The 20,533-nt window shown below is 43.8% G+C and overlaps 1 protein-coding gene across 6 annotated transcripts in view; it reads left to right on the plus strand.

The window, feature by feature from the left end:
• The window catches only part of IFT52 (intraflagellar transport 52), a 49,007-nt gene that overhangs the window by 4,180 nt on the left and 24,294 nt on the right, over positions 1-20,533 (plus strand). For 3 of the 6 annotated variants that reach the window (XM_008061717.1, XM_008061720.1, XM_021714254.1), the window contains exons 3-8: positions 440-527; positions 7,744-7,873; positions 8,166-8,241; positions 10,196-10,267; positions 15,330-15,456; positions 19,038-19,124. In XM_008061717.1, the coding sequence (XP_008059908.1) occupies positions 440-527; positions 7,744-7,873; positions 8,166-8,241; positions 10,196-10,267; positions 15,330-15,456; positions 19,038-19,124 (580 nt within the window). Of the gene's footprint in view, positions 1-439; positions 528-7,743; positions 7,874-8,165; positions 8,242-10,195; positions 10,268-12,717; positions 12,765-15,329; positions 15,457-19,037; positions 19,125-20,533 lie in introns of those variants that run through there. The other 3 variants (XM_008061718.2, XM_008061719.1, XM_021714255.1) reach the window with 3 other exon arrangements.

Genomic DNA, 20,533 nt, shown 5'->3' on the forward strand with positions numbered 1-20,533 from the left:
AAAAAAAAAAAAAAAAAAGGAAAAGAAATATTTTAACTTGATTCAATACTTTAGGGGAAAGGATAAATGAGAATTAAATGAGAATATCTGTGTCTTTATGTATGTATGCACATAATTTTTTCTTAATGGTTGATGCTATGTAATCATACAAGCTAGTGGTAGAGCTGATTGAATTAGTAGTTGAGGGCTTCTTTATGCTTTAGTGTGATTTAATTTAAACATCTTGACCTACTGGAAGTATCTGAACTGAGACCAGATGACTCTGGGACAGGCCTGTAGAGGAGATTTTCACTTTGGGAGAGAGGCTGGACCAGATACCTCTAAGTCCCTTCATCTCTTGACCTCTGTGGCCTCTGGTTCCATACAGTCAAGATTCTATAGTAATTTATAAATTGCTTTAAATTATGGAGCTCACATTTGCTTTTAAAATCATTTCTAGCTTGAAAGATGAAATCACATCTGAGAAACTAATTGGGGTGAAACTGTGGATTACAGCTGGGCCAAGAGAAAAATTTACTGCAGCTGAGGTAAGAAATAATCCGTTAAAGAAGTATGGTGAGATGGTTAGGAACATGGGCTCTGAAGTCCTGCATTTAAATCCCTCATCACTACTTAATGTGCTGCCTTAAGGCAGTCACTTCATCTCTCTCTTGTGTTGGAACTGTGGTGATTAACTGAGATACTCCATGTAAACTGCCAAACATATAGTGTGGGCCAATTGAATATTAGCCGTACTACTTTGCCATGTTTTTGCTTTGAAAATAGAAAATTTCCATTTAAAATATAGCTGTTTTTATTGTTTTATGGAATGGATAAACAATGATAAATGTAAGACCCAGTACACAAATTACAAGTGTTGGTGAGAATGTGAAGAAGTTGAAACCCACTGTTGGTGGGAATGTAAAATGGTGCAGTCACTATGAAAAACAGTATAGCATTTCCTCCAAAGTTAAAAATAGGATTACCATATGATCCAGCAATCTGACTTCTGGGTATATACTCAAAAGTTTTGAAAGCAGTGTCTAAAAGAGATATTTGCACATCCATGTTCTTAGCAGCACTATTCACAGTAGCCAACAGGTGGAAATAATATACGTGCCCATTGACAGATGAATAGATAAACAAAATGTGGTGTATACATACAATGGAATATTATTCAGACTTTAAAAGAAGGGAAATTCCAAGCCGGGCTCGGTGGCTCAGCCTGTAATCCTGCGCCTTTGGGAGGCTGAGGTGAGTAGATTGCCTGAGCCTGCGGGTTCGAGACCCGCCTGGGCAGCGAGACCTCATCTCTACAATAAATCAAAAAAATCAGCCGGGCGTGGTAGCGCATGCCTGTAATTCCGGCTACTTGGAAGGCTGAGGCAGAAGGATTGCCGGAGCCCAGCAAGTCGAGGCTGTGGTGGACAGGAGCGGCCACTGCACTCTAGTCTGGGCGACAAAGTGAGACTCCAACTCAAAAAAAAAGAAAAAAAAGGAAATTCTGATACATACTACAGCATGGATGAAACTTAAGGACATTATGCTATGTGAAATAAGGCAGACACAAAAAAACAAAAACCCTATGATTCCATTTATGCAAGTTTGAGATACCTAGAGTAATCAAATTCATGGAGTCAGAAAATACGGCTGGGCATGGTGCCTCACACCTCTAATCTCAGTACTTTGGGAGGCCAAGGCAGGAGGGTCACTTGAACCCAGGCATTTGAGACCAACTGGGCAACATAGTGAGACCCTGTCTCTACAAAAAACTCAAATATTAACCAGGTGTGGTGGCATGCACTTTTAGTCCCAGTTACTCAGGAAGCTGAAGAGAGTGAATCCCTCCAGCTCAGGCATTCCAGGCTGCGGAGAGCCATGATTGTGCCACTGTACTTCAGTCTGGGTGCCAGAGTGAGACCCCAACTCAAAAAAGAAAATAGAATGGTGGTTGCTAGGGCCTGATGGCATGGGGGAATGGAATGGGGAGTTGTTGTTTATAGGTGTAGCGTTTCAGTTTTGCCAGCTGAAAAGAGTTCTGAAGATTGATTGCACAACTATGTGTGTATTTAGTACTACTAAACACTTAAAAATGGTTAAGGTGGTAAATAATCCAGTTAGATTAGATGTATTTTTCCACAACTAATAAACAAAAAATCTGGCCGGGCTCGGTGGCTCAGCCTATAATCCCAGCACTTTGGGAGGCCAAGGTGAGTGGATTGCCTGAGCCCGCGGGTTCGAGACCCGCCTGGGCAACTTGGTGAGACCTCATCTCTACAATAAATCAAAAATCAGCCGGGCATGGTAGTGCGTGCCTGTAGTTCCAGCTACTCGGAAGGCTGAGGCGGAAGGATCGCCAGAGTCCAGCAGGTCGAGGCTGTGGTGGCCGGGAGCGGCCACTGCACTCACGTCTGAGTGACAGAGTGGGACTCCAACTCAAAAAAAAAAAAAAAAATTCCAGAGCACAGCAAGAGCTGTTCTCACAGAGACATGTAGTGAATCTCTTTTTGTTTAGAGAGAATACAGCCAGTGTGGAGGTTGAGGCAGAGCAGGGCCAGCATCCTCCTTAGCTTGAGGTAGCCAAGGTCTCTTGCTGTTACTCTGTGTGGTACTGTGGAGGAGGTCTATGGGGGAGCATTTCTATTGTCCTTTGTTTCTCAGTTTGATTGCAAGGTGGCCTTCCTGCCTGGAAAGGGCATGGAGAGAGACATAACTGCTTAATTAGGTTAATTGAGAGGAGTAGGTATTACTGGTGGCAGTGTGGAGGTGACTAGCTACCCCTACCCACTGAGACCCTGAGGGAAACGTATACAGAAGGCAAATAAATACTTTATTACTCGTTGGCCTTTGGCTCCATCTCCCCACTTCATCTAGGAAAGCCAAAGAGAGAAGTGCCTGTTCTTTTCAAGGACCAAGCAGCCTGAGGAAAGCAGGAGCATCCAGAGAGAAGGTCAGAGCTCTAGTGGGGTTTGGTGCCAGGCCAAGCCTCAATTCAGGCTTCCAAGGATGGAAGACTATAGCTTCCAAAAGACACAAGTCTGTTAATAGGCAGGTTTAGTAAAACTCTAGCCTAATAAAATGTCCTCTCTCCAGATCAGTCTCTGGTTCCATGCTTTCTCTTTAGAGTTGGAGTGAGGTGGGAAGGAAAGGGAAAAAAGCCATTAGCTTTTTTCTAAGAACCAACATTCCCTTGTGTTTTTATTTTTCCAGTGGGCTGATCCCATGAGATCATTGCTTTCCTTGTCATTGCTGCTGGCCTCCTAGAACTAGTGAAGGGGTCATTTCATCCCTCAAGGACTGTGTGATGTCTTCTTTATGCTGTCTTACAGAAGCTTCTGTGACAATATAGATGTCATAGATGCTAGGATCAGGCTAGAAACTAGGCTGAAGAGTCTTCTTGTGCATCCTACTTCAACTACATTGACTGATCACACTAGCTTGGTGGCAGTATTCAGTTATTACCAGGTGACCATGTGGCTAAGACAAGTGTTTTCCAATCCTGTCAGACCAGTGTCCACCTACATTACAAATACCATCTTTAGCCGGGCACGGTGGCTTAAGCCTGGGGCGCGGTGGCTCCCAGCACTTTGGGAGGCCGAGGTGAGAGGATTGCCTGAGCTCAGGGGTTCGAGACCAGTCTGGGTAACTTGGTGAGAACTCATCTCTACAATAAATCAAAAAATAAGCCAGGCTTGGTAGTGTGCACCTGTAGTTCCAGCTACATGGAAGGCTGAGGTGGAAGTATCGCCTGAGCCCAGCAGGTTGAGGCTGCTGTGGCCGTGAGCATGCCACTGCACTCCAGCCTGGGCAACAGAGTGAGACTCCAACTCAAAAAAACAAAAACAAAAAAACAAATGCCACCTTTATCATCCTGAATTGAAATGCATAGACAATATAACCTACCACCATTTTTTAAAAGTCAATATAATATCCTAATTGTTATATAAATAAATTAAAGGAAGATGATTAATAAAAGGACATATATACTTCATATTGTAAATATTTAAGCATATATACACTACAAGTATGCATGTATTTCAGTTTGTTACTGCTTGGGGATATATACACTAGAACCCTGTTTGTTTGTTTGTTTGTTTGTTTTGAGTTGGAGTCTCACTCTGTCACCCAGACTGGAGTGTAGTGGCCGCTTCCGGCCACCGCAGTATCGACCTGCTGGGCTCTGGCGATCCTTCCGCCTCAGCCTTCCAAGTAGCTGGAACTACAGGTGCGCGCTACCATGCCCGGCTAGTTTTTTTTATTTTATTGTAGAAATGAGGTCTCACCAAGTTGCCCAGGCGGGTCTCGAACCCACGGGCTCAGGCAATCCACTCACCTCCGCCTCCCAAAGTGCTGGGATTACAGGCTGAGCCACCGACCCCGGCTTAACACTTTTTTATATTTGACATTTTGAAATAAAGGGTAAATAAATATATAGAACTACCAGGAATGTACCAGGTACAAATGCAGACTGATGCTGGTATGCTATTTAGGCAATTCAGATCATGAGCCACATTGCCATTGGTGATATGATTTTCCAAAATACTGACCAGCTCTTGATAAAGTTCCCCAAAAAAAAGTATAATTCTTCCCTCAATTTACACGGTTTTTGTGTGCCTGGAAACTCTTTATATGTTCAACCATGCAAAAAATATTTTGCACAGTATTTACAGATACATTGGAGTTAGATTCTATGCTAGATTTTGTTTGTTTTTCTCTCTTAAACCTACATGAACTATCTGGGAAGGCATTCAAATGTTGTGGAATGTTTCTTCACTGTTAGGGACTGGCCTGAGTATCACAGGACCTTCAGCATCGCTGCCCTTCACCTGCTAAACTGTCCTTAAACATCAATAGTATGACAATCTGGGCAACCCCTTCGAGTCCCCTCCCACTGTAGGAGCTTTTCTGTCCTCTCAGTAAATCCTGCAAAAAAGAAAAAAAAAAGGTATGACAATCCAACGTAACTCTAGATGGCCAAATACCTCCACTGAGAACCACAGGTCTGGATCAACCACGCCAATAATATGAAATAACCCACATTTGCTGCCACACTATAAGACTTAAGATTGGAGCAACCCCTGCAGATCCCCTCCCACTGTGGGAGCTTTTCTGTCCTCTCAATAAATCCTGCTTTCTAAAAAAAAAAAAGACTTAAGAGTATGAATGCATTTCTATTAGGAAGTAAATCTCTATTATTTAAGTCTGCAAAATTATCTTCCTATTTCTGCCATAAAGAAATTTGTAAGGCCGGGCGCAGTGGCTCAAGCCTGTAATCCCTGCACTTTGGGAGGCCGAGGCAAAGAGGATTGCCTGAGCTCAGGGATTTCAGACCAGCCTGGGCAACTTGGTGAGACCTCATCTCTACAGTAAATCAAAAAATAAGCTGAGCATGGTAGTGCATGCCTGTAGTTCCAGCTACTTGGAAGGCTGAGGCAAAGGATCTCCTGAGCCCAGCAGGTCGAGGCTGCTGTGGCCATGAGCGTGACACTGCACTCCAGCCTGGGCAACGGAGTGAGACTCCAACTCAAAAAAATTAAAAATAAGTCAGGTGTGTTAGCGTGCACCTATAGTACCAGCTACTTGGAAAGCTGAGGTGGAAGGATCGCTAGAGCCCCAGCAGGTCAACACTGTGGTGGTTGTGAGCATGCCACTGCACTACAGCCTGGGCAACAGAGTGAGACTCCAACTCAAAACAACAACAAAAGGAACACAAATGAGGCATAACTTCATGCATCCTGGACCTTGCACAACAGACTGAATCTCTCCCTAGGTTCCATTTGCCTTTCTTCCCTTTTTATTTCGTGTCAAACTCCTCTTCCTAGATAGTCCTAAATATCTGCTGTGTTCTATGAGTGATAATAGCAAGCCAGGTCCAGTTTGCAATATATGTAATCTCAAAAAAAAGAAATGATTCATTTGTTTTCTGTATCGTGATAAAGCCATGGAGAGAGGGAAATTCAGGGAGTATAAAAGAACTAGACGGCCTTGCTGTAGCAAAACTAGTCAGACCAATGGTTTTCTTTTTTTTTTTTGAGTTGAAGTCTCACTCTGCCACCCAGACTGGAGGGCAGTGGCACGCCTGCGGCCACCACAGCCTCAACCTGCTGGGCTCAGGTGATCCTCCTGCCTCAGCCTTCCAAGCGGCTAGAATTGCAGGCATGCACCACCATGCCCAGCTATTTTTTTTTTAAATTGTAGAGATGAGGGCTTGCCAAGTTGCCCAGGCTGGTCTTGAACCCGTGGGCTCAGGCAATCCTCTCACCTCAGCCTCCCAAAGTGCTGGGATTGTAGGTGTGAGCCACCGCTCCCAGGAGGCCAGTGGTTTTCAAAGTAGGATGCATTTGATGAACCAGTGGTGTGCCAGAAGGAAATTGTATTTATGATTTCTATTCTTCTTAGCCTTAACGCATTTTCTTTTGGGGAGTATTTTTTTTTTTTTTGAGTTGGAGTCTCACTCCGTTGCCCAGGTTGGATGTGCAATGGCAAACTCATGGCAACCCCAGCATCGACCTGCGGGGCTCTGGCCATCATTCCACCTCAGCCTTCCAAGTAGCTGGAACTATAGGCATGCGCTACCATGCCCAGCTAATTTTTGATTTATTGTTGAGATGAGGTCTCGCTAAGTTGCCAAGTTGATCTCGAACTTACAGACTCAGGCAATCCTCTCGCCTTGGCTTCCCGAAGTGCTGGGATTACAGGCTGAACCACTGAGCCCAGCTGGGAGTATTTTTAAATTATAATATGAGCATATATACTTTATAAGTACATACAGAGATATATTCATATTGGATGTATTTATGTGCTTATTCAGATTTTTTTCTGAGGGGATACCTGATAAGGAAATTGTTGGTTTGGACCCATCCCAGATTTTCTCAGGCTGGGCCAGCAAGATCAGCCCTAGATTTTTCTTCCCTCCCCAGTCTTGTGAAGGCAAGAAATACCTTCCCACAAGATAAGCAGACAACATGCATTTCTCACTGTGGCTTGGTCATTCAGTAACCTTGAATGGAATTCTCCCCTGGGGTGGTATGAAATGCCTTCATCCTGATATCTGTGGTAGACAGTGAAGACAAGGCATTGTCTAGACTGGAGACTCTCAACCAGGGTGATTCATTTGGCCATGTCTGGAGACATTTTTGGTTGTCAGAGGAGGGTAGATGCAACTGGCATCTAGTAGATGGTGACCAGAGGTGCTACTGAATTGGGAACTGTGGATCTTTCTTTAGCTAAGTTTTCCACTTTTGATTTGCTGTCCAGATAGTCAGCTTTGTTTCTTGTTGTTTTTTGAGTTGGAGTCTCAGTCTGTCATCCAGACTGGAGTGCAGTGTCACACTTACAGCTACCACAGCCCTGACTGCTGGGCTCAGATGATACTTCCACCTCAGCTTTCCGAGTAGCTGGAACTACACACCTGGCTAATTTTTTTATTTATTGTAGAGACGAGGTCTCACCAAGTTTCCCAGGCTGGTCTCCAACCCCTGGGTATAGGCAATCCTCTTGCCTCTGCCTCCCAAAGTGCTGGGATTACAGGTGTGAGCCACCATGTCCAGCTTTGAAACTCAATTCAGTTTGAGTATTTTGGAGCTTTATGCTCAAAGACAAGCTTGGAGATCCTACATGGACAGTATATTTTATCTTATATACATTTAGATGTCAATGTCATAGATTTGAAGTATTTGTTTTCCAGCTGTTTAAGACCTTATTCATATGATTTTGAACAGAAGCCTTTTGACTATATTGATAGATTGTTTTTCCTTTGTTTAGTTTGAAGTTCTGAAGAAATACCTCGACAGCGGTGGCAATATCCTTGTGATGCTAGGAGAAGGTGGAGAATCTAGATTTGATACCAATATTAACTTCTTACTAGAAGAATATGGAATTATGGTTAACAATGGTAATTAGTATTATTATTTTAAATAGAGGCAGTAATTTCCTCTTTGTTGTTGTTGTTTTTTAATCACTCTCTAGGCCTGGTGTACAATGGAAAAAGTCCTGACCTGAACATACTTGGTTTATTATTCTGGTCTCATCTCAGTAGGAACCTTCTGGGCCTAGGTTGCTTATATTTATAAAATAAGAGGGTTGGAACAGAGTTGCAGGGTGCCCTTTCAGATCAAAATTTGTATGAGTCTATAACATGAAACTCATTTCTAACCTGAAATACATCTTCTCTTTTTCCCTTAAAGATGCTGTGGTTAGGAATGTGTATTACAAATATTTCCATCCTAAAGAAGCTCTAGTTTCCAATGGAGTCTTAAACAGGTAAACGTTCGGCAGAAATGTCTTTACGGATGGCTCTCATCTCTCCTATATGACTCTTCCCTTATACCCTTCTCACACTTTTTTTTCTTTCTTTTTTTTTTTTTTAGTAGGAGTCTCATTCTGTCATCCACGCTGGATTGCGGTGGCTCGCTCGTGGCCTCTGCAGCCTTGACCTGCTGGGCTCAGGCAATCCTTTAGCCTCAGCCTTCCAAATAGCTAGAATCACAGGTGCACGCCACCACAATAATAATAATTTTTTTATTTATTGTAGAGATGAGGATCTTGCCAAGTTGTCCAGGCTGATCTTGAACCCCTGGACTCAGGCAGTCTTCTTACCTCCACCTCCCAAAGTGCTGGGATTACAGGCGTGAGCCACTGTGCCTGGCTCTTCTCACACATTTTTTTTCACTTCCCCTTCTTCCTTTCCTGCCTTCTTAATATATCTTATTATATTACTATTTTTTGTTCATCAACTATATTCTTCCATTTCTTGAAACCTTACTTCGCATTCATCTTTTGGTCAGGATACTTTCAGTTGCAGATGGCAGAAAACCCTATTCAAATTAAATAACTTGATTGTTATTAATTAGAGTATTAAATTTCAAAAGTTAAATTTTTAAATAATAAAAACACTATTGATTCATGTCCTTGAAAAGCCCAGAAATGGGCAGGCTTTTGGTATGGAGTGACTGAAAGATTTGTGTTATCAGGGCTCCAGTACTGTTTTTCCGTAGTTCTTTTTTCTGCTCTCCTGTATGTGTGGGTGGAATAGCTTTAACAGTTCCTACTTCATATCAGCATGCCACACCTTCTGGGGCAAGAGAGCATGCCTTCTCAGCAAGAGTTGTCCTGAGATCCGCTCTGTTTGAGCTGGCCTAAACCATTGTGCTGTCCTGAACTTGCCTGATAGCATAGCTAGGTCATCCTCTGCAGCCTGGAATGGAGTCATCTGTCTCTGATCTGGATCCTAAAACATAAATCAGTGACTTTGGGAAGAGGGAAAGGAATGCACAAAGGGGCAACATCAGATGCCCTCTGTGAGCCTTTCCTGTGTTTGAGGTTATTTATTTCATACTTGAACTTGCTATATACCAGGCATTCTGCTGGTTCTGAGGATACAGAATCTAGAATATGGGCCTTGACTATGTATTCTTTCCTCAGAACTCAAGAAAGAGGAGAGCTGATTCTAAAATTTTAATGTTGGCTAGGCGCAGTGGCTCATGCCTATAATCCCAGTACTTGAGGAGGTCGAGGCAGGAGGATCTCTTGAGGCCAAGAGTTTGAGACCAGTCTAGGTGACATAGCAAACTCTTGTCTGCAAAAAATCAAAAAAATTAGCCAAGTGTGGTGGCACATGCCTGTAGTTGCAGCTACTCTGGAGGCTGAGTTGGAGGGATGGCCTGAGTTAAGGAGGTCGAGGCTGTAGTGAGCCTGCACTCCAGCCTGGGCAACAGAGTGAGACCTCAACTCAAGTAAATAAATAATAAAATCGTAATATTAACTTTGCAAGTGTCCCAAAAGGTGTGAGTGTACTGTTATTTAATTTCTTTTTTTTTTTTTTTGAGTTGGAATCTCACTCTGTCACCCAGACTGGAGTGCAGTGGCCGTTCCCGGCCACCGCAGCCTCGACCTGCTGGGCTCCGGCGATCCTTCGGCCTCAGCCTTCCAAGTAGCTGGAATTATAGGCATGCGCTACCACACCTGGCTAATTTTTTGATTTATTGTAGAGATGAGGGCTCACCAAGTTGCCCAGGCGGGTCTCGAACCTGCAGGCTCAGGCAATCCACTCACCTCAGCCTCCCAAGGTGCGGGATTACAGGTGTTATTTAATTTCAAAAACTTATGTCTTGACGTCTGAAAAATCCTTGCATCTTGTTCATACTTGCTGTATTAATGAATGTAGTGTGAAATTTCCCAATTTTTGGTATACTGAATTTTAATTTTTTTCTTCAAGGGAAATTAGCCGAGCTGCAGGCAAGGCTGTGCCTGGAATCATCGATGAGGAGAGCAGTGGAAACAATGCCCAGTGAGTGTGTCTTCTGAGGCCACTTGAAGGGGATGTGTTTATCATTTTGAAGTTTCCTTTTTCAAAATAAAAATAGTTTTTATTTCTGATTACACAAGTAATTCACACACACACACACACACACACACACACACACAAACAATTTAGGCCGGGCTCGGTGGCTCAGCCTGTAATCCCGTGCCTTTGGGAGGCTGAGGTGAGTGGATTGCCTCAGCCGGCGGGTTCAAGACCCGCCTGGGCAGCGAGCCCTCATCTCTACAATAAATCTAAAAATCAGCCGGGCGTGGTAGCGCATGCCTGTAATTCCAGCAACTCGGAAGGCTGAGGCGGAGGGATCGCCGGAGCCCAGCAGGTCGAGGCTGCGGTGGCCGGGAGCGGCCACTGCACTCCAGTCTGGGCGACTGAGTGAGACTCCAACTCAAAACAAAACAAAACAAAAAACAACAAAAAAAAAAACAATTTAGAACTAGGTGTGGTGGCTCACACCTGTAATTCCAGCACTCTGGGAGACTAAGACAGGAGGATCACTTAAGACCAGGAGTTTGAGACCAGCTTGGTCAACGTAGTGAGAACCTGTCTCCACAAAAAAAATATTAAAAAAGTAACCAGGTGTGGTGGTACACACCTGTAGTTCCAGCTGCTTGAGGTGGGAGGATTGTTTAGAACCCAGGAGTTTGAGACTACAGTGAGCTATGATTGTGCCCCTGCACTCCAGCCTGAGTATCAGCAAGACCTTATCTCAAAAAAACACAACAAATTCACAAGAAAGAAAGTAGAAACTACACTAGTCCTTGCCCTCCTCCTAAAGATAAAGATAGTCTTAACAAATTTAGATCTTGAGCTTTCTTTTTTTTCACATATAAAGTCATAGGTAAGTATCTTTTCTTTTTTAATGTCTGGTTTAAATTGAATATATCCTAATTTATTTAACCAAATCCCTATTATTGGACATTGAGGTAGTTTATAATATTTTGCTTTAATAATAATACCTAGCTGGGGCGTGGTAGTACCCTACCTATTTTTGCACTGTAACTTTGTAACTAATTATAGTGAAAGGCAGATGTCTGGTTGTTCATGTCATGGGTCGCTGGTCATCCAGGATGTGGTGTCCTTAAGATGTGGTTGACCAGTCTTGCTTCATACTTTGAAATATCTTGGCTTGCTGGTAGCTCCAATTCTCATTTAGCCTAATTTCTTATTATGTCCCTTTTCTTTCTTCTCTCACTTTGCTGCATTGACTTTTTTACAGTTTCTTAAATATGCTAAGCTCTTACTCACCTTAGGGACTTTATATAGCTGTTCCTTTTCTAAGAATGTTCTTTCCCAAATGTTTCACCCAACTAATCTTATCCATTCACATGTGATTTGGAAAGTTCTGTCTTGGGGATGAGTGTTTAAGTCTTATACTTAAAGTCTTACCTGGGCATGGTGATGTGCACCTGTAGTCCCTGCTACTCGAGAGGCTGAGGCAGAAGGATTGCTTGAGCCCAGGAATTGGCAGCTGCAGTGAGCTATGTTTACACCTTTGCAATCTAGCTTGGGCAACAGAGTAAGACCCCATTTCTAAAGAAAACGTAAGATAAAAAATTTAAAAGTCTTATCAAAATGACAGTCTCGTTGATTGAATGATTGATTTTATTTATTTTTAGTCATAGTCTCACTCCATCACCCAGGCTGGGGTGCAGTGGCACACTCACAACCACCCCAGCGTCAACCTGCTGGGCTCCAATGATCCTTCTGCCTCAGCCTTCCAAGTAGCCGGAACTACAAGCGTGCAGTACCACGCCTGGCTAACTTTTTTTATTTTTATTGTAGAGACAGGATCTTGCCAAGTTGCCCAGGTTGGTCTCGAACCTGCGGACTCAGATAATCCACTAGCCTCAGCCTCCCAAAGTGATGGGATTACAGGCTGAGCCACCAAGCCCAGCTGATTTATTAATAGTAATAAAAGAAATAGAGAAGTATAAATAATAGCTGATAGTTTTTATCATATCGCTCAACTGTCCATTTTCCCTTCTGCCTTGAGAATCATCTTCTTTGACCAGGCGCAGTGGCTCAAGCCTGTAATCCCAGCACTTTGGGAGGTGGAGGTGAGAGGACTGCCTGAGCCTAGAGATCCCAGACCAGCTTAGACAACTTGGCAAGATCTCGTCTCGACAATAAATAAAAAAACTAGCCAAGCGTGGTAGTGCACATTTGTAGTTCCAGCTACTTGGAAGACTGAGGTGGAAGGATCACCTGAGCCCAGCAGGTACAGGCTACGGTGGCCATGGCGTGCCATTGCCCTCTAGCCTAGGCAACAGTGAAACTCCAACTCAAAAAAAAAAAAAAAATCCTTGAGTGCATTTGGGGAAAATATGGGAGAGTGATGTGCTTTGACATCCATATGACTATTTCTCCCACTTCCCTTTTCTTCCTCCATGGGCAGGTGCTCATTCTCTTCTACTTCTGGCCTGGAATTCATGGACGGCAGTCCACCTTGCTGAGATACTGATGGGTAGGCATGGAAGGGGGGGAACAGAGAATGTGGTCCAGGTATCACTTCTCTCCAGTAGTATGATCACAAAAGTCACAGGTAAATGAGACTTGACAGAGGGATGGGGAAAACGAACACTGAAGGGAAATAATTGTAAACTTAAGCTAAAAATAATTTCCTCATGGTCTTAAAGGGAAAGGGAAATTAAAATCTCTGTGGAGAACTTGCAGGAACTTCACCCATGCCCCCACCTCACCAAGTTTCCAACTTATGCTCTAGTCTTTTCTCTCCGTTCTTTTATATATATATATATATATATATATATTATTTATTTATTTATTTATTTTATATATGTGTGTGTGTGTGTGTATATATATATTTTGAGTTGAAGTCTCACTCTGTTGCCCAGGCTGGAGTGCAGTGACACACTTGTAGCCACCTCAGCAGCGACCTGCTGGGTTCTGGCAATCCTTCCTCCTCAGCCTTCCACTTAGCCGGAACTACAGGCGTGCACTACCATGCCCGGCTAATTTTTGATTTATTGTAGAGACAAGGTCTCACCAAGTTGTCCGGGCTGGTCTGGGACCCATAGGTTCAGGCAATCCACTTGCCTCGGCCTCCCAAAGTGTTGGGATTACAGGCTGAGCCACCAAGCCTGGCCAGGTTTTAAATTTTATTCATTTATTTTTATTTTTATTTTTTGAGTTGGAGTCTCACTCTGTCGCCCAGACTGCAGTGCAGTGGCCGCTCCTGGCCACCATAGCCTCGACCTGCTAGGCTCCAGCAATCCTTCCGCCTCAGCCTTCCGAGTAGCCAGAATTACAGGCACATGCTACCACGCCCGGCTGATTTTTTTGATTTATTGTAGAGATGAGGTCTCGCCAAGTTGCCCAGGCAGGTCTCGAACCCGCGGACTCAGGCATTCCGCTCACCTCAGCCTCCCAAAGCGCGGGATTACAGACTGAGCCATCGAGCCCGGCTTATTCATTTATTTTTTGAGATGGAGTCTCACTCTGTTGCCCATGCTGGAGTGCAGTGGCATGATCACAGCTTACCACAGCCTCCACTTCCTGGGCTCAGGCAATCCTGCTTCAGCATCTTGAGTAACTGGTACTTCAGGTGCTTGCCACTACACCTGACTTTTTTTTTTTTTTGAGTTGGAGTCTTACTCTGTCATCCAGGCTGGAGGGCAGTGGCATGCTCCTGGCCACTGCAGCCTCGACCTGCTGGGCTCAGGTGATCCTTCCACCTCAGCCTTCCAAGTAGCTGGAACTACAGGCATGTGCCACCATGCCCAGCTAATTTTTATTATTCATTGTAGAGATGAGGTCTCACTAAGTTGCCCAGACTGCTCTTGAACCCATGGACTCAGGCAATCTTCACACCTTGACCTCCCAAACTGTTGGGATAATAGGTGTGAGCCACCACACCTGGCTTTTTTGTTTGTTTGTTTGTTTTGTAGAGACAAGGTCTCACTATGTTGTCCAGGCTGGTTGCTAACTCCTAGGCTCAAACATTCCTCCCACCTTGACCCCCCATTTGCTAGGATTACAAACGTGAGCCATCACACCTGACCTGTTTCTTATCATTCTGAGAGCACCTCCTTCAAACAGCTATCCTTGCAGATCGCCATCTTTCAGTAAAACCCTAATACAACCCTTCCTATAGGGGTTGACCTCATCCCAGGATCTTTCCTCCACTCCTAGCCCCATCTCACATCTTCTCCAAAGTACAGTGCCCCAAGTTGGACTGATTCACTCTAGGTCTCTTGAGTCTTCATTAGGGCAGTGGAGAGCAGAAGAGGAGCTCCAAGACAAGCCTGTAGACAAGTCCAATGTAGCGTGCATATATGCACCTGTTCATGTAAGCATCCAACTAGTCACATGCTCTTCTAGTAACAGACATTAATTCTTTTATTTTTTAAGTCTTAGTCTCACTCTTGCCTAGGCTGGAGTGCAGTGGCACTCTCATGACTTCTGTAGCCTTGACCTGCTGGGCTCAGGAGATCCTCCTGCCTCAGTCTTCCAAGTAGCTGGAACTATAGGCATGTGCTACCATGCCCAGCTAATTTTTCTTGATTTATTGTAGAAACGAGGTCTCACCAAGTTGCCCAGGCTGGTCTTGAACACATGAGCTCAGGCAGTCCTCTCACCTTGGTCTCCCAATGTGCTGGGGTTGTAGGTATGAGCTACCATGCCTGGCCAACATTAATTTGTAGAGACAGTACCAGCCAACCTAGGGAAGAAAATATTTACCTCTAAAATATGGTTATGTAGCTCAAGCTCATGTATAGCTCTGGTTTAGTCCTTAGATGAAGCTCTATCTTCTTCTCCTCTCCATTAGGGAAGACTTCATTTCTCCCAGTTATAATCATTTACACTTTTCTCTTAACTTAATCTTTATGTTTGTTAAAATGTGTTACTGAACTTGTGACTAGAGTTGTCCTGATTTTTAATTAACAAATGAAAGCTTAGAAGAAATTTTGTGTTTGATAGTGACTCAAAGAGTGTTGCTCAAATGCAGGTTATTTTCAGAATTTTGTATTCATTTATAAAAATGTGAATGTGTTTCTTTAATTTCTTACAGGGCTCTCACCTTTGTCTATCCTTTTGGTGCCACGTTGAGTGTCATGAAACCAGCAGTGGCTGTTCTGTCTACAGGCTTTGTCTGCTTCCCTCTTAACAGACCCATTCTGGCTTTCTATCACTCAAAGGTACAGCTTTTCTTAGATTTGGGTTTAGATGTTATTTGTTTTGTTGAAATAAAGCTTTCATATGTTTTCCCATTGGTCTTTATGTCAGTAGTGCAAAGTAGTATTTCTGTTATCTACATTTCACTTATGGGGAGACAGTGGATTGCCTAGTAATTGATGGAGTCAAGGCCTAAACCTAGGTCTTAGTATTCCAAACCCAAAACTTTTCCACAGTTCAAAGAGTCTACCTGTAGGCCGGGCTTGGTGGCTTAGCCTGTAATCCCAGCGCTTTGGGAGGCTGAGGTGAGTGGATTGCCTGAGCCCGCGGGTTTGAGATCCACCTGGGCAACTTGGTGAGACCTCATCTCTACAATAAATCAAAAATTAGCCGGGCACGGAAGCGCGCGTCTGTAGTTCCAGCTACCTGGAAGGCCGAGGCGGAAGGATTGCCGGAGCCCAGCAGGTTGAGGCTGCGTTGGCCGGGAGTGTGCCACTACACTCCAGTCTGGGTGACAGAGTGAGACTCCAACTCAGAAACAAACAAACAAACAAAAAAAAACAAAGAGTCTACCTGTATTATAACTCTTAACTTTTCATCCCGTCCGTGACTACGGGCTTTCACCCACAGTCTAAAGAAAATCCATTCAAGAACAGATGGAGTTACCAAGTGACACAAAATTGTACAGAATTATGTGCTGTTATTTTAGTTGAAGACTAAGTTGCCCATTTCTTGTCCTGGCAACCTCTCAGAAATGTGGGGACATGTAGTTTCAGAGGACACAGCCCTCTTCCTTATGACCCCACTTTCTCACTGTGTTTCAGTTCATGTGTTGCTGACCTTACCTTCATCTGTTAACTAACATAGAATTCACCAGCCAGCCTTCTAGTTTTTTGGTTGCTCCCACCACCACCCCCCCAGGGACCTAGATGTCGCTAGCTCTTCACAATCCTATTCTTTGTGGAAATTAAATACTTCCTTTCTCCCCTTATTTAAAAGCTCTGACCTCGTTTTTTTTAGGAAATAAATGTCTGTACTGTGTTTGAAAGATTTAAACAAATTTATATAGCTATTATGGTAGTTAGCCTCTTCCAAATAGCTATAAATATTGTTTTAAAATTAAAGTATTATTTTTTAAGTTGTGGAGATAGTTTATATAAACTGTCAGTTGCTAGACACAGAAGTAAATGAGGCACTATTTTAAGGGTCTTCAGATAGTTTAATATTATGACTATGATTATTTGATCTCTTATGCGTGCACAGAGATTTTATCTGGCTTCATCAGTGGATTTTTATGGAGCATCTGTTGGGAGTAGAATTCTGTGCTAAGTGTTGCGACTCTCGTAGAACTCATGAGATTTTCATCTGCCCATTACCTAGCCCTTTATAGCTCGTTGTCTCCTTGTGGGCCTTCGTCCTGCTTGATAAGCATAATGTTGAGAGAGAGATTGTTGCCTGTTACCCTTAAGTTTATGTAATGAAGAGATTTCTCTCCATTCTCCTGGAAACCTAAGCAGGCCCAGGCAAGCGCTGGAGGGTTCCACCTTTTTGCCCAGGACCATTGCTGCCTTTGAGCTTTTCATGGTCTTTTTTAGATCTTTGGTTTACTAGAATAGTCTTGTTAATATTGAAGAAGAAAATTAGTCACATTCTTTTTTTTTTTTTTTTTTTTTTTTGAGTTGGAGTCTCACTCTGTCACCCAGAATGGAGTGCAGTGGCCGCTCCCGGCCACCGCAGCCTCGACCTGCTGGGCTCCGGCGATCCTTCCGCCTCAGCCTTGCAAGTAGCTGGAACTACAGGCGCGCGCTACCACGCCCGGCTGATTTTTTAATTTATTGTAGAGATGAGGTTTCGCCAAGTTGCCCAGGCAGGTCTCGAACCCGCGGGCTCAGGCAGTCCACTCACCTCGGCCTCCCAAAGTGCTGGGATTACTGGCTGAGCCACCGAGCCCAGGCCCCCACATTCTTATTTAACTGGAACAAATTACAGACAAATTCTGGAAAAGGAAGCTGAAGACAGTGGTAGAATCTGTCAGGACAGAATAAAGGATTAAAGGAAGGTTTATAACCTATTTGAAATAAATGAGGTAAGAAAAAGAAAATAATATTAAAGAAAAGAAAATAGACTGGTCACAGTGGCTCATTTCTGTAATCCCAGTACTGTGGGAGGTTAAGGTGGAGGGATTCCTCAAGGACAGGAGTTCAAGACCAGCCTGGGCAACACAGTAAGACCCTGTCTCTACAAAAAAGTTAAATTAAATTTAAAAAAATTTTTAAAACCACCGGGCTCCGTGGCTCAGCCTGTAATCCCGTGCCTTGGGAGGCCGAGGTGAGTGGATTGCCTGAGCCTGTGGGTTCGAGACCCGCCTGGGCAACTTGGTCAGACCTCATCTCTACAATAAATTAAAAATTAGCCGGGCGTGGTGGCACACGCTACCACACCCAGCTAATTTTTGATTTTATTGTAGAGATGAGGTCTCACCAAGTTGCCCAGGCGGATCTCGAACCTGTGGGCTCAGGCAGTCCACTTACCTCAGCCTCCCAAAGTGCTAGAATTACAGGCTGAACCACCAAGCCCGCTGCCTCTGGATCTTAAACATCTTTTTTTGGTACTCATCAGTGCCTTTAACTATACAGATTGTCTTTGAGTTTATCTTTTTTCCTTTAAAATTCTGGTCTTCATTTATAAGATAACCAACAATGGAAAATACAAATCCAATTGATACTACCTTTTATTAAAGTCAAATAGAAATCGAGGTGCAGTAGCTCACATCTATAATCCCAGCACTTTGGGAGGTGGAGACAAGAGGATTGCCTGAGCCCAGGGGTTCAAGACCAATCTGGGCAACTTGGCAAGATCTCGTCTCTACAGTAAATCAAAAAAATTATCCAGGTGTGGTTGCGTGCACCTGTGGTTCCAGGTACTTGGAAGGCTGAGGTGGAAGGATCACCTGAGCCCAGCAGGTGAGGCTGCCATGGCCGTGAACATGCTACTGCACTCCAGCCTAGGCGACAGAGTGAGACTCCAACTTGGAAGGAAGAAAGGAAGGAGAGAGAGAAGAAGTAAAGTCAAATAGAAAAATGTAGGGAGGACAACTGGGCTCAGTGGCTCAGCCTGTAGTCCCGCGCCTTTGGGAGGCTGAAGTGAGTGGATTGCTTGAGCCCTCGGGTTTGAGACCCGCCTGGGCAACTTGACAAGACTTCATCTCTACAATAAATCAAGAAATTAGCCAGGCGTGGTAGTGCGCGCCTGTAGTTCCAGCTACTGGAAGGCTGAGGCGGAAGGATTGCCAGAGCCCAGCAGGTCAAGGCTAGGGTGGCTGGGAGCAGCCACTGCACTGAGTCTGGGTGACAGAGTGAGACTCCAACTCAAAAAAAAAAAAAATGTAGGGAGGGATGAAAGTCAAATAGAAAAATGTAGAAGTCTCTAAAATGAGAGGCAAGTTAAAATACCCTTCATATTCTAGACTGTTGAAATCCTGATGTAAATCCTTTAATAGTCTATAAGACAGTTGCTAGCATGATTGTGATGATGTGTTTGAGGACTAAGATACATGCAGTACATTTTGATTTCTGAGTATCTGACACTGATTTGTCATCAATAGAACCAAGGTGGCAAGCTGGCAGTACTTGGTTCGTGTCACATGTTCAGTGACCAATATTTGGATAAAGAAGAAAACAGCAAGATCATGGTAAGCTTTTTCTTTCATCACATTAAAGTATAATGTGTAAGTATGATTTTCATATCATTTTTAAAAATACTGATAAGTTCATTTACTCATTTAAAGACAGTTATTTAGAACCCATTGTGTGCCAGGCACTAAGAATACAAAGTTGAGACAAGCATAGTTTCTGCTTTGAAAAAGTACATAGTACATTGAGAGACAGTAAGAGACAGTGGGTGCAGTAACTTACACCTGTAATCCCAGCACTTTGGGTGACAGAGGCGAGAGAATTGCCTGAGCCCAGAGATTCGAAACCAGACTGGGCAACTTGGTGAGACCTCATTTCTACAATAAATAATAAAAAAAATTAAACCAGGCTCGGTGGCTCAGCCTGTAATCCAAGCACTTTTTGAGACTGAGTTGAGTAGATTGCCTGAGCCATGGATTCGAGACCAGCCTGGGCAACTTGGTGAGACCTTGTCTCTACAATAAATCAAAAAATTAGCTGGGCATGGTAGCGCATGCTTGTAGTTCTGGCTACTTGGAAGGCTGAGGTGGAAGGATCACCTGAGCCCAGCAGGTTGACCAATGGTGAGTGTGCCACTGCAATCCAGCCTGGCTGACAGAGACTCCAACTCAAAAAAATTGGCCGAGCATGGCAGTGCATTTCTGTGGTTCCAACTACGTGGAAGGCTGAAGCGGATGGATCACCTGAGCCCACTGCTCCCAGCCTGGGAGAGAGAGTGAGACTCCTACTCAAAAAAAAAAAAAAAAAAAAAAAAGAGAGTGAGAGACAAATTAGTAACACTAGAAGGTCATTTCTAAGCATGCCAAGGTGGAGTAGGAGCTAGCCCTGGAGGAGGGTGAGGAACAAGCCATGGGGATCCCTTGTCTTCAGCCTTGGGCCTAGTCAGCTGTCAGTTGAATAGAAAGTGGCAAGGCGGAAGCAGCCTAGAGCCAGTTAGGAGGCTAGTGGAGTCAACCAGGCTAGAAAAGAGGACGACCTGCTTCAATGGAGTGAAGGTGTTAAAGGAGAGGAAGGACTGATGACATGAATGGTAGTTAGAAAAGGTTCTTCACAGGACTGGTCACTGACTGAGGTGACAAATGACATAAGGGCATTGACAACTACTGTGTCAGAGTAGTGCAATGGGAACATGTCTTATGAAGGACGACAGAGTGGGGAAGCAAGCATCTTTATAGGGTGTGCCAGAAGTTCCTTGGTGTGACTTGCTTACCAGGGGAAGAAGCTCCTGCTTTTTCATTAATGAAATAAATTCCTTCAGTCTTATATTAGCTTTATTTAATAAATTCCTTCAGCCTTATAATAGCTTTATTTATTTATTTATTTATTTAAGTTGACATCTCACTCTGTCGTCCACTCTGTGCAGTGGAACACTCACGGCCACCGTAGCCTTGACCTGCTGGGCTCAAGC

Source organism: Carlito syrichta, unplaced genomic scaffold (genome assembly GCF_000164805.1).
Source record: "Carlito syrichta isolate Samal-C Ts95f unplaced genomic scaffold, Tarsius_syrichta-2.0.1 Scaffold305544, whole genome shotgun sequence".
In the NCBI taxonomy this organism is placed as follows: Eukaryota; Metazoa; Chordata; class Mammalia; order Primates; family Tarsiidae; genus Carlito; species Carlito syrichta.